Source organism: Arachis hypogaea, chromosome 13 (genome assembly GCF_003086295.3).
Source record: "Arachis hypogaea cultivar Tifrunner chromosome 13, arahy.Tifrunner.gnm2.J5K5, whole genome shotgun sequence".
In the NCBI taxonomy this organism is placed as follows: Eukaryota; Viridiplantae; Streptophyta; class Magnoliopsida; order Fabales; family Fabaceae; genus Arachis; species Arachis hypogaea.
Genome location: NC_092048.1, coordinates 134,594,049 through 134,609,327, shown reverse-complemented (window position 1 = coordinate 134,609,327; position 15,279 = coordinate 134,594,049). Strand labels below are relative to the sequence as shown.

The 15,279-nt window shown below is 38.7% G+C and overlaps 4 protein-coding genes across 4 annotated transcripts; 2 read left to right on the top strand and 2 right to left on the bottom strand.

Moving 5' to 3' along the window:
- Positions 1-1,319: 1,319 nt before the first annotated feature.
- LOC112733832 (AP2-like ethylene-responsive transcription factor AIL5) lies at positions 1,320-5,892 on the top strand. The gene is made up of 8 exons (XM_072212694.1): positions 1,320-1,485; positions 1,577-1,961; positions 2,071-2,153; positions 3,616-3,704; positions 3,827-3,900; positions 3,996-4,046; positions 4,129-4,208; positions 4,288-5,892. The coding sequence occupies exons 1-8, from the start codon at positions 1,371-1,373 to the stop codon at positions 4,629-4,631; spliced, it is 1,221 nt and encodes a 406-aa protein (XP_072068795.1). The 5' UTR covers positions 1,320-1,370; the 3' UTR covers positions 4,632-5,892.
- LOC112733833 (uncharacterized) lies at positions 4,828-5,683 on the bottom strand. Its single transcript, XM_025782927.3, has one exon. It carries the CDS (start codon positions 5,681-5,683, stop codon positions 5,057-5,059), a length of 627 nt encoding a protein of 208 aa, XP_025638712.1. The 3' UTR covers positions 4,828-5,056.
- A 139-nt stretch (positions 5,893-6,031) lies between the features above and the next one.
- On the bottom strand, positions 6,032-8,921 carry LOC112733831 (receptor-like cytosolic serine/threonine-protein kinase RBK1). Its single transcript, XM_025782922.3, has 8 exons — positions 8,461-8,921; positions 7,820-8,365; positions 7,477-7,737; positions 7,255-7,406; positions 7,101-7,180; positions 6,875-7,013; positions 6,558-6,707; positions 6,032-6,483 (listed from the first exon to the last, which is right to left on the bottom strand). The coding sequence occupies exons 1-8, from the start codon at positions 8,465-8,467 to the stop codon at positions 6,325-6,327; spliced, it is 1,494 nt and encodes a 497-aa protein (XP_025638707.1). The 5' UTR covers positions 8,468-8,921; the 3' UTR covers positions 6,032-6,324.
- A 994-nt stretch (positions 8,922-9,915) lies between these two features.
- LOC112735503 (uncharacterized) lies at positions 9,916-11,256 on the top strand. Its single transcript, XM_025785036.1, has one exon. The coding sequence runs from the start codon at positions 9,916-9,918 to the stop codon at positions 11,254-11,256; it is 1,341 nt and encodes a 446-aa protein (XP_025640821.1).
- The last annotated feature ends 4,023 nt before the right edge of the window (positions 11,257-15,279 follow it).

Here is a 15,279-nt window from a genome sequence, read left to right as displayed (position 1 = left end):
TCTTTATCCCACTTTTGATGAGATCCTTTATTATGAACATAATTTTTTTTCTTTCCATAATTTTTGTTAGTACCAAATGTTTATCATTTACCTCTTATGGGATTATAATTTGCTACATTTGCTTCAAGAAATGGGGCAGTACCAGTTGAGCGCGTTTCATGATTTTTTAAAAGCAATTCATTATTACGTTCGGCAACAAGAAGGCAATAAATTAGTTCAGAATATTTTTTAAATTCTTTTTCTCGATACTACAGCTGTAGGAGCACATTCGAGACATGGAAGGTCGAGAAAGTTTTCTCTAACATATCATTATCAATTATTTTTTTCCACATAATTTTATTCGTGAAGTAATTCAGAACATTGTTGAATTGTATTCATTTATGGATTTAAAATCCTATAAACCCAAGCGTGTCCACTTATATTGAACTTGAGAAAGTATCACCGTCTTTTGATGATTATACTTTTCTTCAAGATTCTTTTACAGATCTGTAAGATTTTTTAGTGTGAGATATTCATTTTTAAGTATAAACTATTATTGCTGTATGTATGTACCGTCTCACACTATACTTATTTATATTTGCCTCCAAAATTTACTTTTTAAATTTTATTAATATTGATTCTAATTTTAAAAATTAAACACTATTCTAATAATATTTGTACTGTCCAAAATTATCTCAATTAGACATCTATATTGTAACGGTTTTAATTATTTTTCCAAAGCGCGATAGTTTGGGCGAAGTAAACATTCTTACTTCTCCGTGTTTCCTTTTTTTTTTTTTTGTTTTGTGGGGGTGTGTTTAGAAAAGTTACATCAAATATTATTTAATTAAAAAGGTGATATATGGAATATAGACTATAGATAGAGTATGGACAATTCATTGAAAAATAATAAAGATCTTAACTCATATTTTTATTTTTTAAATAAAAATGTTAACTTTATTTTCTAAATTTTTTATGTATTTTAAAATAATATTTACATTTTTATTCTTTTAAATATTGAAAATATACATTAAAAATTGAAAATAATTTTTGAATCCATCTTGTTTAATAAAAAAATTTGGAGAGAAAAAATAATTATAAATAAGTAATACTATATGTATATTAAAATTAATCACTAAAATCAGTTATTAGTATAAAATATATATTAAAAATAAATTAAACCACATGTATTTATATATAAATATATTAATAATTAATTTTAATAATTAATTTTAGTATAAAAATAATATTTTTGAATTAAAAAAGCGAGGCGGTGTAGCGTGTGGCGTGTGTCGTTTGTTTATACGCCGGTTGGAGGCGAAACCGCTAAAACTCTGCCATTCATTTATATAAACTCAAGGAGTCAACCTCTTCTTCTCCTGCATTGCACCATGCACTCTCACTCTCTCCTTTCAATGGAAACGCTCACCACCTCCTCCTCCATCTACCATCACTCTCTACCTCCTCCTCCTCCTCCTCCTCATTACTACTTCCTCTACGCCAACGGTACGTAATAACTCTACTATCACTTCGATATCTTATTGATTTCTCCATTTCTACTCATTTAACAATCAAGTTTAATTTCTTCCTTCCACAGGGACCACTGACCTCAAGCCTGAGGGACTCGACGGTACTTCCCAACTGGATCATAACATCATGCCCCAACAACCTTCTTTCTTCGTCAACCCAAACCTTCAGCCACCACAACCCCTCCTGCCCAAGCTCGAATATTTCTTCCAAACCGACACAAATGATGATGATGATTCCTCTTCCCTCACCCAAGATCTGAAAGCGCTTGCTGCTGACGCTGCCTTCCTAGCTTTCTCCTCTGCCAATTCGGTCTCTCAGGTGCTGGATGCTCACTCATCCCGGAACGATGACTTCGCGTTCTCCGCTAGTGGAGGCGGTAGCTCCTCCAACTCCAAGAAGGTTGTTGGTGATACATTTGGCCAGCGAACTTCAATATACAGAGGTGTTACCAGGTACGGATATGGGTAATAATCAATTCACTTCTGTCTCAATCTTGAAGGTCATGGATTTCAGCTGCTATTTTAAATTTCTTTATTGTTTGGTTTGGTTGTCTTTGTTCAGACACCGATGGACGGGACGATACGAAGCTCACCTGTGGGATAATAGCTGCCGCCGAGAGGGTCAAGCCAGGAAAGGCCGTCAAGGTCCGATCCTCTCTCTCTCTCTCTCTCTATTTTTTTTTTTAAAAATAGAACTAATAAGAAAATAATAATAATAAAAGGCGAAAAATATAATATGAATGTGGGGTGGTAGGGTAGGACACCTGATGAATTATGATGGGTTTATTTCTCAAGACTCAACAGTGTTTCAATGGATTACAGGTGGTGTTGGTAGGTAGGATACACACACTTTCTCAATGTATTACATCATGCTCATGCATGCATACACCATATTAAAGCATCTGTCATTTGTTGCTTCAATGTTAGATGTCATTTCTTTCTTTCACTTGATTTTGTATATCCAATGTGCCGCCATTTTTGTTCTTAAACTCCCTTGTCATATATCTCTGCCCGTTAACAATAAAAATAAATTGATAATTATTCAACAACAAATTTTTATATCAGATATGTCAGCTAGCTAAGGTAGACTTCATTTTCTCTGTTTCTATCTTCTCTCACATTCTCAATCACATACATATGTCATATGCCCTGCATTATGACGATGCAAAGTGTTGTGTTGCTGAGTTTAGCTTTCACTTTAACTTTTGCTTTCTATTCGCCACAAAAGCTGGGTTTGACCACATGCGATGAATCCCCTCGGCTCTCTGCACATTGAAATTTTGTACTTACATGAATGTAGTGGGAGTGTCCTTTTGTCTTTTCCTGAGACTCTGTGGCCCCTCTCTCATAATGATATCCTACTAGTGATTCTGAGACAAATTCACGGGATTTCTTCCATTCATAGATAGGTGTTTTTAACTGAGAAAATATGAATAACACAAGGGAGAAAACAAAAAATGCTTATAATGATAACTTTTTTAAGAAAAGAAAAAAAGTGTTTTGTCCTAATCTATTAGCTAGCATTTTAGCTAAGTAGAAGTAGGCCATTTTTTCGCCGGGTTTTAGGAGGATGGGTCTGTGCTGTCTTAATTAAGGCCTTAAGGGTATATAGACTTTGACAATGAGACAGCTAGTGTGGGATTATTGAATTTTAACCTCTAGGAAGCTAGTGCTAATTAACCTTTCTAAATAAACATTTGATTGGCCCTTTTGTACTTGTCTTAAACAAGAGAAAAGGGTGGGGAATGAGGATTGATGGATATACTCCTATATGGCACAGTGAAAAGAAGAGAAGGAAGCAAGTGGTTGCATGCATTTGATAACTTTTTCTTCTGTTCTGACCCCCCTTTTTTTTCCTGTTAGTAAAGTTTAGTTTTTGCCAGAATATATTGACCACTCTATTAGATCAAATTTGATTTATTCGTTTTTTTTTCCTGCATGGATTATGGCTCGATGCACGTCACCCATATCTTTTAACTACTTCTGCAGTATATTTGGGTAAGAAATATTTTAACAACCAACATTTTTTTCTCATTCTAAGCTTGATAGTATCTAGTTATTTGAATTGTGATTTTGTAATGTATAGTAAAATGTCATGGTTTGTCAGGTGGATATGACAAGGAAGAAAAGGCCGCAAGAGCCTATGACTTGGCAGCTCTAAAGTACTGGGGCCCCACAGCTACCACTAACTTCCCTGTAATAATCTTTTGATTCTATTCTTTTTAGATCATTGTAGTAATCAGTGTGCATAAGAAGTTAAGGCATAGACTTCATATAATCAATATGACTTGACAATTTTACGTTATTTGATTTGTCAGGTTTCTAATTATATAAAGGAATTGGAAGAGATGAAAGATGTGGGGAAGCTTGAATTTATTGCATCACTACGAAGGTTTTACTATGCCTGAGTTAGCCTGTTATACATATTTAAATGCATTTTAATGCAGCAAGCAACTAAACCTGTGTAGTTGTTCCTCCTTGTTGCAGGAGAAGTAGTGGTTTCTCCAGGGGAGCTTCCATATACAGGGGTGTTACAAGGTTATTTCCAAATTCCAATCTTCGAATTAGCAATTCAACATGTTATTGATGCTCATACATGCCTTTATTTTTTTGGATCCAGCAGGCATCATCAACAAGGTAGATGGCAAGCGAGAATAGGCCGCGTTGCAGGGAACAAAGATCTATACCTAGGGACATTTGGTCAGTTCCTTTCTGCCCTTTCTGTCCAATTTGTAATTTTAAAATCTCCAATCTACAAATTATGGTACTTTTGTGACAGCAAGTGAAGAGGAAGCCGCGGAGGCATACGATATTGCGGCAATAAAGTTCAGAGGGTTAAATGCAGTAACCAATTTTGAGACGAGTAGGTACAATGTGGAAGCCATAATGAATAATTCTCTTCCCGTTGGCGGGGTAGCCAAACGGTTGAGGCTTTCCCTAGAATCAGAGAAGGAAGAAGCTGCTAGTACTCATACTCATCAGCCACCTAAGACTGAGAGTGAGAGTAGCATCATGACATTGTCAACCATTCCGGCTCCTCCTGCACAGTTTGATTCTGTGACACCATATTGCTACCAATTTCATTCCCCCGATGCCGTTAACGATGCTATCATGCCAATGTAACTGCAGCTCCAGCAGCAACTGACTTCTATATGCGGCCGATAATTTGAATGAGATCGAGATAGCAGGATTGTGTTTGTGATACAGTTATACTAGGAAACGTAAACTGGATTATGCAAGTAACCTGTCATCTCAGAGATGAGCATTGAGCAATCATTTTATACAAGTTTCTAATTGCAAAAATGTGGCAACTCTAGCATAACAAACTCAAATCATATCAACCTAGTTATATCATATACATTTTTTTAGTACAAAATCACAAAGTACATCATTGTGTGACTTCGTGGAATGTGCTTACATTCCATTTTTATAATTAAATTAAATACTTATTCGTATTGCACAAATAATCTATCCAAACAATTCAGATAATTCGAATTTGTGGAAGAGAACTTCATCTTGAAATGGATAACCAAAAACAAAAAACTAGTTCATGGGCCTAAACGGTCCAATCCATTACGAGCCTCAATAGAATCGGGTTCAACATCTAGAACCTTCCGGAAAGCCTCCTTGGCCTTCTCTTTCATCCCCTTCGATTCATAACACTTCCCTAACAAACACAGCGCCTCCGAGTCAACTCGTTCTCCTTCACTCAGTTCCACGGCCGCTATCAGGTCCTCCACCGCCGAGTCAATTCGCCGCCTCCGGTTCACCGCTAATTTCAGCTCTGCTCTCTCCACTAGCGCGTCCGCGCGATCCTCCGTGGAGAGCAGCCGTACCGCCGGAGGCCAAAGTGCGAAATCCATGGATCTGAGGGCGGCGGCGTGGTGGCCCATGATTCGGAGCGCCCGGGCCCGGAGTATGTGTGCCGTGGGCTCCCTGGGGTTGAGGGAGAGGGCCCGGTCGGCTTCTGTGAGTGCAGCCCTGGCGTCTCTGGGGCGAGCGAGAGCGAGAAGGCGGGATGCTTGGGCCAGGTGGCGGTTGGCCTCTGGCTTAGGGTCTCTATTTCGGGCTCGGGTTCTGGCGTGAAGTGTTTGGTTGCGGAGATAGGTCATTACTAAGAAGAGGGATAATGTTAGGATTAAGATTCCTAATTGGAGCAACGCCTCCGTTGCCATTCTGTTATGGCGTGCTACTTGCTTTTGATTTATTTATTTTTTGCTGAGCGAGATGATGGAATCAAGTGTATAGACACTGTATAGACTATAGTAGATATTAAGATAAGACATAGACACGCCCTTGTATAAAGTAAATCAAATTGTATCTTTTCGTTTTTTAATAAATCAATTCCTATATATATATATATATATTTAATTTGTGCTGTTAACTTGTTATTGTATGTACTTAGACATAACTGGTATCAAAGATTTTGGATTACTCTAATATCGAGTTCGAATAACTTGGAATGTAAAAATGTTTGCAAGTAAAGATTGAAGAATTGTAGCAACAACTTGTGATGCAAAATCTGTAAAAAGTAGATCTTTGCATTAAAATTTATGTCCGTTAGAAATTGTCAGTCATCTAAACAAACTATTAACATTGCTTGGTTCTTGACTAATGCAGAGTACAAGAAGTTCACGGCAAATTACAAGCCTAAAATTACCTTGCAAAATTTGAAATTGAGACAAGCTTGCAAGTTCAATTGTTAACTTCAACCCCACACAACAGAGCTACAAATATTACAAAGTTCCAATGAATATCAAGATTATACAACAAATAGGCAAACAAAAAAGCAGAGGGGAGGTCAAATAATGCATCATCACTCCATTATTAATTGCTTGTGGCGATTAAGATCATTTAAGTAATTAGAGCAAGTATAGTCTTCAAGATCACATGCATCTAACAATAATGATCTTGGGGATTTTGTTTTTTGAGTGATCTCAACTGCTACCTCTTCGCCCTTGAGCAGCTTCACAACCTATATTCAAATTAAGTCATCATTTAATATTTTGTTTTTGATTTGCAATGGCGTGAAAGGATTCATATTGTTACCTTGTTCATGTATGGCCGCATGGAGGGCTTGTGGTGGACACATAGGGAAGCCGTTGTCATAGCATTCTTCATTTCAATAAGATCATACTGATCTCCTAATCTTGGGTCTACTATTTCCTTAATCTGCTTTGCATCCAACAGTGGTTTTGCCTAATCCATATATAGTGCAATATATATATAAGCCACGGTCCCTCTCAATATTTCTCAATCTAGTCCTAGCTACTGTGCAAGACTACTCAGAGATATAAAAGGAAATTTCAGTTGTTCATGCCATAATGTAACGTTAAATTTGTATTTTTCTTGCTATGAAGACATACCCAGATCACAAGACTCTCCCTGCTGTTTGAATCGACTGCGCGACGCCCAGTTATGAGTTCCAATAACAAAACCCCGAATGCAAATACATCAGTCTTCTCATCCACAAGTCCATGCATAAAGTACTCTGGAGCCAAATACCTGCAGCCATGAATGCAAGCAGCTATTTAGAGGTAACGATTTACAGAGAGACCAAATTAAGTAAGACACAGAAATAATTAAAGCAACCCGAATGTGCCTTCAATGGGGAACACAACATGATGTTCCCACTGGTCTGGAAGCCACTTTGCCAATCCGAAATCCGAAATCTAGAGAAGGAAAAGATGAAGGTTCAAATGTGAAGGTAAGTTAAGAATAATGTCATTTACAAGTGTAGATATACCTCAGCTTCAAAGTTATTGTCGAGTAATATGTTTGAGGCTTTGATGTCTCTGTGAATGATTCTTCTTGGACAATCATGATGGAGGTACTTCAATCCTTTAGCGACCCCAAAAGCTACCTTGAACCTTGCCTTCCACTCCAAGCCTTGAGAACCTGAAATGTGAGATGGAAAAGGTGTGAATAATGAATTGAGAAGCAAGGGAAAGAAAGAGAGGCGGCGTACCAAAGAGTAAAGAAGAGAGGCTGCCACGAGGAGCGTATTGGAGGACAAAGTAGAGGCCCTTCTCAATGCCAAATCCCAGAAGGAGTGCTGCATTTGGGTGGTTTATGTGAGCAATGATTCCAAGCTCTGACAAGAAATCACCAACTTGGTCCTCAATTTCCTTCTCATCATTCATCATCAGCCTCTTCACTGCTACAATTTGACCGTCCGGTAAACATCCTCTATACACTTCAGCATGACCACCTTTTCCAAGCATGTTCTCTGTTCAATCATCACACGTTCAAAATACTAAACCAATAATATCGATCGAGTTTGTAAATGCAAGCATGATGCATGGATTTACCAGGGGAGAAATTATCGGTGGCAGCAGCGAGATCAGCGTAAGGGAAATTTCGCCAAGAAGGCTTGGTTGGGATGCTATCGAGATCAATGGGAAGATCGTCATCGTCTTCGCCGTCTCTCTTGCGAGCCACCTTCTTCCTTAGGTTCTTCCTAGAGATCTCGTAGCTAGCGGCTAGCAAGGGAATGTTCGAGAACCTTCTAACGTTCTTGAACCTCAGCACGTCAATCATTACCTTCCACTGCTGCTGCCCGTTCACGTCCCCCTTCGTCGCGTTCGCCTTTGGCAGACCCGGACCCGGCGGCGAGGGAGGGCGATTCCCCGGGGAATGTAGGCTGCTGTAGTTGCTACTGCTCCCGCGAGAGCTGTAGTCGGAGTCAGCAGTCGACATAGCTTCGAACATCCCCCGAGGCGATGCCAATTCATCGGAGCCTGATTTAGATTCCTCCTTTCTGTTGTTGTAGTAGTAGTTGTTATAGTTATTGAAAACCCCCCAATCTATATCTGGATTCGCTTTCTTTATCACCTTCTGCAACTTACCCCTAAATTCTGCAACACAAACAAAACAAAACAAAGAAGGATTCAAAACGCTTAGCTCTTTTGCATGGTTTAATTTCAGAAACAAGTCGACCAACAAAATCTACCTTGCATGGTTTCTTTCCTCCTCTTATTTCTCTTTCACTTTCTTTCTTTTCTTTTCTTGTTTTTATTTTTTATTTTTTATTTTTGGTAGCTACGTGTAATCAATTGTGTTTGTTTTTAGCTATTCTTCTCGAATGATGATAGATAGGATGGTAGCTTGCATGGACCTGTGAAGATAACGCACGCGGTGCTTTTGAATCTTCTCTGATCTGTGTTTGAATAATAATAATGGCTGTTGGTATTTAGTTTATTCCAAAGAAGATTCGTGAGCCCAGTCACTCCACCATGCTAGCACCAATCTCATAAAAGGAGGAACAACTGTTTGTGTTCAAAGCATTTTCCTGGTTGGAAAACGTAAAAAAAAAAAAAAAAGAAAGGAAAAAAAAGGAAAAAGGGTTCCTCCTTTCACATTTGGTGTTGGTATGAAAGAAAGAGTAGAGAAAGATAGAGAAAGAGAAAGAGAGAAGAGAGGGGGAGAAGGAGAGGATGATATGAATGAGGGGAGGGTGACATGCAAAATTTGAAAGGTGGATATTCTTTGAGGAGGGAAGACCGTTCAAAACCAGCTCAAGGGTCATAGGAATGTTGACCATCTCATATATTCATATTTGTACACACACTCATTTCTCTCGTCTCCTATTTTACAAGGTCTGTTACTAAAACCCCTCTTGCAGCTATGGCCATTATGATTTATTGTAAACTTTTTATTTTTACTAATATATAAAACATTTGATTCCTGTTTTGGTTATTATAAAACTTTTTTTCTTTTTATTTCATCTAATAAAATTTAAAATATTTTTGTTTTAGTTTTCCTATTATTTTGATTCAATAGTTAATCTTCACATATATAACACATTTATTAAGAGTAAAATAGAAATTTTTAAAACTTTACTTTATTAGAATATAAGAAAGAAACTATAAAAGAAAAACAAATATTTCATAAAATAAAAAATGTATTTAAATTTTTTATTCAATATATTCCAGAATAAATGTATATCTTACTACATTTATGAAAATGGGCAAATGATTAAAATAAATCATTTGGTACTCAAATTTATCCAAATACAACTTTTGCAAATTGTATACCAAAAATGCAATTTTTCACTATTCTATAGAAATCGCGACAGAGATCCCACGGTTTCCAAATGAACATAAACTGCTACAGGGTCTCGCGGTTTACGTTGACTTCGCAAATGGCGAAAAACTGCTACAGAGGTCCAACGGTTTCTGTGTAAATTGGTAATATGCATAAACTGCTACACGGGTCCAGCGGTTTATGCTTGCACAAAAAATGCCTATATATACTAACCAGGAGAAAGTGGTGTGATATTGATATTGAGAGTCATTTTCACTTCATAAAATGCGCATTTGACGTACAGAAAGGCAAATTTCTCGGGTTTATGCTCACAAACAGAGGTATAGAAGCCAACTCCGACAAATGCCAAGCAATCCTAAAAATGCAGTCACCGAAAACGATCAAGGAAGTACAACATCTCACAGGTTACTTAGCCGCCCTATCCAGATTCTTACCAGCTGCAGCCACCAGATCCTATCACTTCTTCAAAACCATGAAGAAGTCGGACAAGTTCGTTTGGACAAAAGATTGTAAAAGGGCCTTTTCTGAATTCAAACATATCCTGGGGTCACCACCTATACTTAAGAAATCGGAACAAGGTAAACTACTCTTTGTATTCCTTTCAATTTCCACTAACACTATTAGTTTTGTGCTTGTAACAGAAGCAGGGAAAGAGCAACACCCGGTGTACTTTATAAGCAAAGTCTTGCAAAATGCCGAGACAAGATACCCGATGATAGAAAAATTGGCATTCGGTCTAGTAATCACTGCTCGACGGTTGAGGCATTACTTTCAAACACACCCAATTATAGTTCGGACCGGTCATCCCCTACGACACATATTATCAAAACCAGACCTAGCAGAACGATTGACGAAATGGGCGATAGAGCTCTCTGAATTTGACATATCATATCAGTCACAAGGATCACCTAAAGTACAAGCATTGGCCGACTTCATCTTGGAATTCACAGACAAAGAGGATCACATCAAAACATGGGAATTATACGTGGACGAAGCATCCAGCGAAAACGAATGTGGAGCAGGAATCCTCCTGAAAGACGATAATGGAGTCCACGCCGAGCAGTCAATAAAGTTTCTTTTCGAAACAACCAATAACCAGGCCGAGTATGAAGCTCTACTAGTAGGCCTAAGGTTAGCCAAGGAAGTAGGGATTTTCAGTTTAAAAGTACACTGTGACTCCCTCCTTGTGGTACAACAGGTAAACGGTCATTTTCAGGTACGAGACTCACTTCTAGAAAAGTATTTGAACTCGGTCAAAACCATGATGAAATCTTTTCAAAATTTTGAAATACTGCATATGCCTAGAGAACAAAACTGTAGGGCCAATATTTTATCCAAATTAGCTACATATATAGTAACCGATCAAACAGAAAAATTAAATCATCTTACACTAACGGAATCTAGTTTAGATACAAAATCTATTCTAAGCGTGTCACAGGAAGAAGACTGGCGAAGCACATTTATTCGCTACTTAAAAAGCGGACAAATACCAGAGGGTGAAAACCCAAGGACATTCAGATACAAAGCAAACCAGTATACCCTATTAGGGGCGGACCTATACAGGCAAGGTATTTCCCGACCTCTGCTGAAATGCCTCGGCCGAGCAGAAGTAGAAACCGCCATGGACGAGGTACATGATTGGATCTGCGGATACCATACTGGAAGTAGGAGTTTGGCTACAAAAATACTCCGAGCAGGATAATTTTGGTCGACGTTAAGAAAAGATTGCAGAAATAAGGTACTAAACTACGATGCATGTCAAAGATGCGCATCACTCATCCACAACCCAACCGAGCTATTACATACCTCAGACGTCAGCTGGCCATTTCACAAATGGGGGATGGACATACTCAGACCATTCCCAGTCTCAACAGGACAGGTAAAGTTCCTCTTGGTAGCCGTTGATTATTTCACAAAATGAATAGAAGCACAGCCTCTTGCGAAAATAACGGTAGAAAAGGTACAAAATTTCATTTGGAAATCAATTATATGCAGATTCGGTTTACCTAGGGAAATCGTATCTGATAATGGCAGACAATTTATGGAAAGAAATACCACTTCATACCTTCCTCAAAAGACTGATTCGTATACCAATAAATTTGTCATATTATGCTCAACTATCTATATTTCAAAAAAATACTAAACACATATCACCAAACCGACAAAACAGCGATAGAAATCGCATCCATCTTGCTAATAACGAAACCAACCACATAGGTCGGAAACGCCAATTCGAAAATCATCATCATACAAAGGTCGAACAAAGCCATTCCAAACTACAAACATACTATTCAGTACAGATGAAAAGAGTTTCTCTTTTAAAATACTAAAAGTCCCCAATTCGGGATCCTTGTCCAAAATATTTGTAAAGACAAAACAACATCTATTATCTAACTAGCAAACAAAAGCTAGAGTCAACATTCATCCATATGCAGTTTATAAAGTATCATAGCAGCTAAAACCGACACCAAAATTGTCGGGCAAAACAAAGTTCAAAATATTCCAAACAAATCGGAAAAACAACTCCAAAATATAAATACACACATTTTTTCAAGAAGGAGGAGGAACGCTCTCAGCATGCTCCACGCCAGCTTCATCCTCGACAAGCTCCCAATTAACAACTATTTTGGTCACATCGAGCTTCCTTACATCAAAGTTCGGAGAAAACAGTGTGACTTGACTAACGGCACGAACAACCCCCATCCACAAACATGTCCATCTTCTCCTCTTCAGGTTCATTAAGATGAGAGGTCAGCTCACCTTTAGTCTTAGCATTCTCCTTAACCTTAGCTTGCAACAATCTGATTTGTTCTTGAAGGCAGAAGATCTCGTCTCTCCTTTCTTTCATTTTTGAGGTCACGTCAATAACGACCTCATCTCTCTCTTTTAGCAAACGCTCGAGGGTTAGCGCCTTTTCCACTATTACCTGTCGTTCGGAGCCCAACAGTTCGGTAGCATGCCCAATGCACAATAGCCGAGATGCGACAATCTACATAGAAAAAGACAGAAACACAATCAAAAAATTCTAACAGGAGCGTAAAGGAAATCAATAGGAAAACCAACCTGAATGAACTTCCCCATCCCCTCAACCCCAATCCGACGCGCGAGACCCATGTCTCCTGGATACTGGGACACACGATCAGCAAGCTCGGAAATAGAAAACTGATCACTCCACACCGAATGCGGATTCGCCCCAGAAATAAAACCATGTAGTTTCCGTTGCCTTTCAAAAATAGACTTTGCATCTACACCACAATCACCTTCGGAAATCACTTCCAAAGACTTCTCCGACTCGGTCCTCCTCCTCTTTGGAGAGGGACGAGGCTGGGCAGAGGAATAGGCAACATCCCCATCTATCACCTTCACAACCCTGGAAGCGCTAGCCCTTCTCACCTTTCTTTTTCAGGTACGCTTGAAATTTGGTAGAACTCAAATTCAGAACCCTACTACCTACAACAACGAAAAACAAACAATGAATAATAGGCAATCAAACAAAATCAAAGCATATAAAAGCCAAAATTACCTATATACAATTCCAGCCCTTCCCTGTCATTTTCCTCTTCGTATCTCAATAAATCAGGAATAGACAAACATTCCGCAGCAGCAAAATTTTCGATTAAAAATTCTAACAAAAAGTCCTCCTCCTCACTCCTCTCATTAGCTTCAAGGGAGGATTTGCAATGGTTCTAAACACCAATACAAATGATATTTCTCTATCAACTCATTATCATGCTAAAAAAGAATATTCAGACTCCAAAGAACGGATCTTTAGAAATATAGATTTGAAGTTTTTAAAGGAAGATTTATACAATAGGAAGATAGAGCAACCAGGAAAACTACTCAGAAATACCCAAAGCCCTTTCTGTACCCCTTTTGATTGAAACAAAGAAAAAAAAACATTAAGAGAAGCAGGAAAATTCAGAAAACTCATCAGACATTCAAATGCACGCAAAAATATCCAGGAATTTGGATGTAACTGCGACGGAGTACAGTTCAGCTGAGTTAAAACCTTACACTCGAAATCTGAGAAAGGAAACTTTACATGCAACTCAGGCAAGTAAGGGACATGCATATAAAAATAACCCCAGTCCCCTCTCCTCTCACAAACCCTCTCCTCACTGGTCTAAGGAAGAAATTCAACACCAACACCAGAAGCCTCCCTCCTAACAAACCTTAGGGCTTCCAAACCACGAAGCGACTCGTAATCACAGTATGACGACGCACAAGTTTTTACATCAACATGAACCCAATGGTAAGGGTTCTCTTTATTCACTTTGACAACTTTCAGCTTTTCTTTAGCCATTTTTCAGAAAATAAACAGAGGAGAAGAACGAGAAGACAGTAAGAAGATGAGAAAACTAACCTCTAGAAGACATGTCTTCTCACACTTATCAAATTTTACAACTGAAGTTGTGTCTCGTGTCTTTCCAAAAAAGAAACGGTAAAAGTTTAATTACAACCCACTATTTTAGTGGGGAGTTGAAAAAAATAATAAACACGCGCCCAACGCAAAACGATCTGGATCCAACCAACCAAACATAACTTTATTGCAGCCCAATTCACAAAGCAAAACTTTTTCAAAACCATTTTTTATTTTTTTTTATTTTTTTTTTCAAAATCCAAGCTTGAAACACACGTTGAGTTTGGGAGTTTCAGTATTCTACAAAAACTGCCGAGGTATAACTCTACAAGAAAAAGCTCAACTTGTTGAATTACAACAAGTCAAGCTTGGGGGCTGTGTACTGTACCCCTAAGATCTCAGACAAAAGCGAGTCATACTGTTCCGAGGGTTACCTGAAATTGTAGGTCGATCTCGGACGAGATCTTCTGTGCTGGTCGGAACGATGTGTTCGGTTGGTGAATGACGACCGGAGCTGGTACGTCCGACTTGTTTGGACCTGGATATACTGCTGATCCTCTGTCACCGAAGGGTGGGGGTACCTGCAAGAAACTCCGATGCTTAAGTTAGCATGGGTATTAAACAGGTATTATGTAGAATCAGAGTCTGAGTTATACCTGGGTGCTCCAGTGTATTTATAGTGGGTGAGATGTGACCTTTGGATAAGATAAGTTAGTTATCTTATCTTATCTTTATCTTTTTGAGGTCAGCATATCTTCAATGGAACCGCCTTTATCTCTATAGGCTTGGGCTGCCTTAGGATTTGAATCGTGTTCCTCTCTCTGGGCCCTTTTACTGGGCTCTCTTGTTGACTCGGCCGAGTTCTTTAAGAAGAAGTCGGGCCGCTTGACCTGAAGAGGTCGGTCGCTTTGTCGCCGATCATCCCGGGTCGGGTAGCTCGACCAAGGGCATGAACAGTGCCCCTGCTTGAGCTCGGTCTTCTCTTTTGAGGTCGAGTCCTTAACTTCGGTCCTTCTCTTGCGAAGCCGAACTCAAGCATTTTGTCGATTCCTTTTTGTGTAAAGTCTTTTGAATGTAGAACGTTTTCCTCTGAAAGCGCGCGCTTTTATATCAGTGCTTTGGGAACGTGTGAGGGTTTAATACTTTCATTAATTAGTATTAATTGCCCCGTTTTCCTTTGGCTCTTTATTTTGATTTTTGAAACTTAGAAACGGTTTCTCTTCTTTTGCTCTTTCGTAACTTCTTCTCAATTTTCCTCCGTTATTTTCTCGTTCTCTGTTTTTCACCTTCGTTTCTACTTTTTCTGTGTTTGCGGCGTCTCTCGGTGATTCTCGGGCAGCTTCCATTTTTGCATCTCCTTCTTTC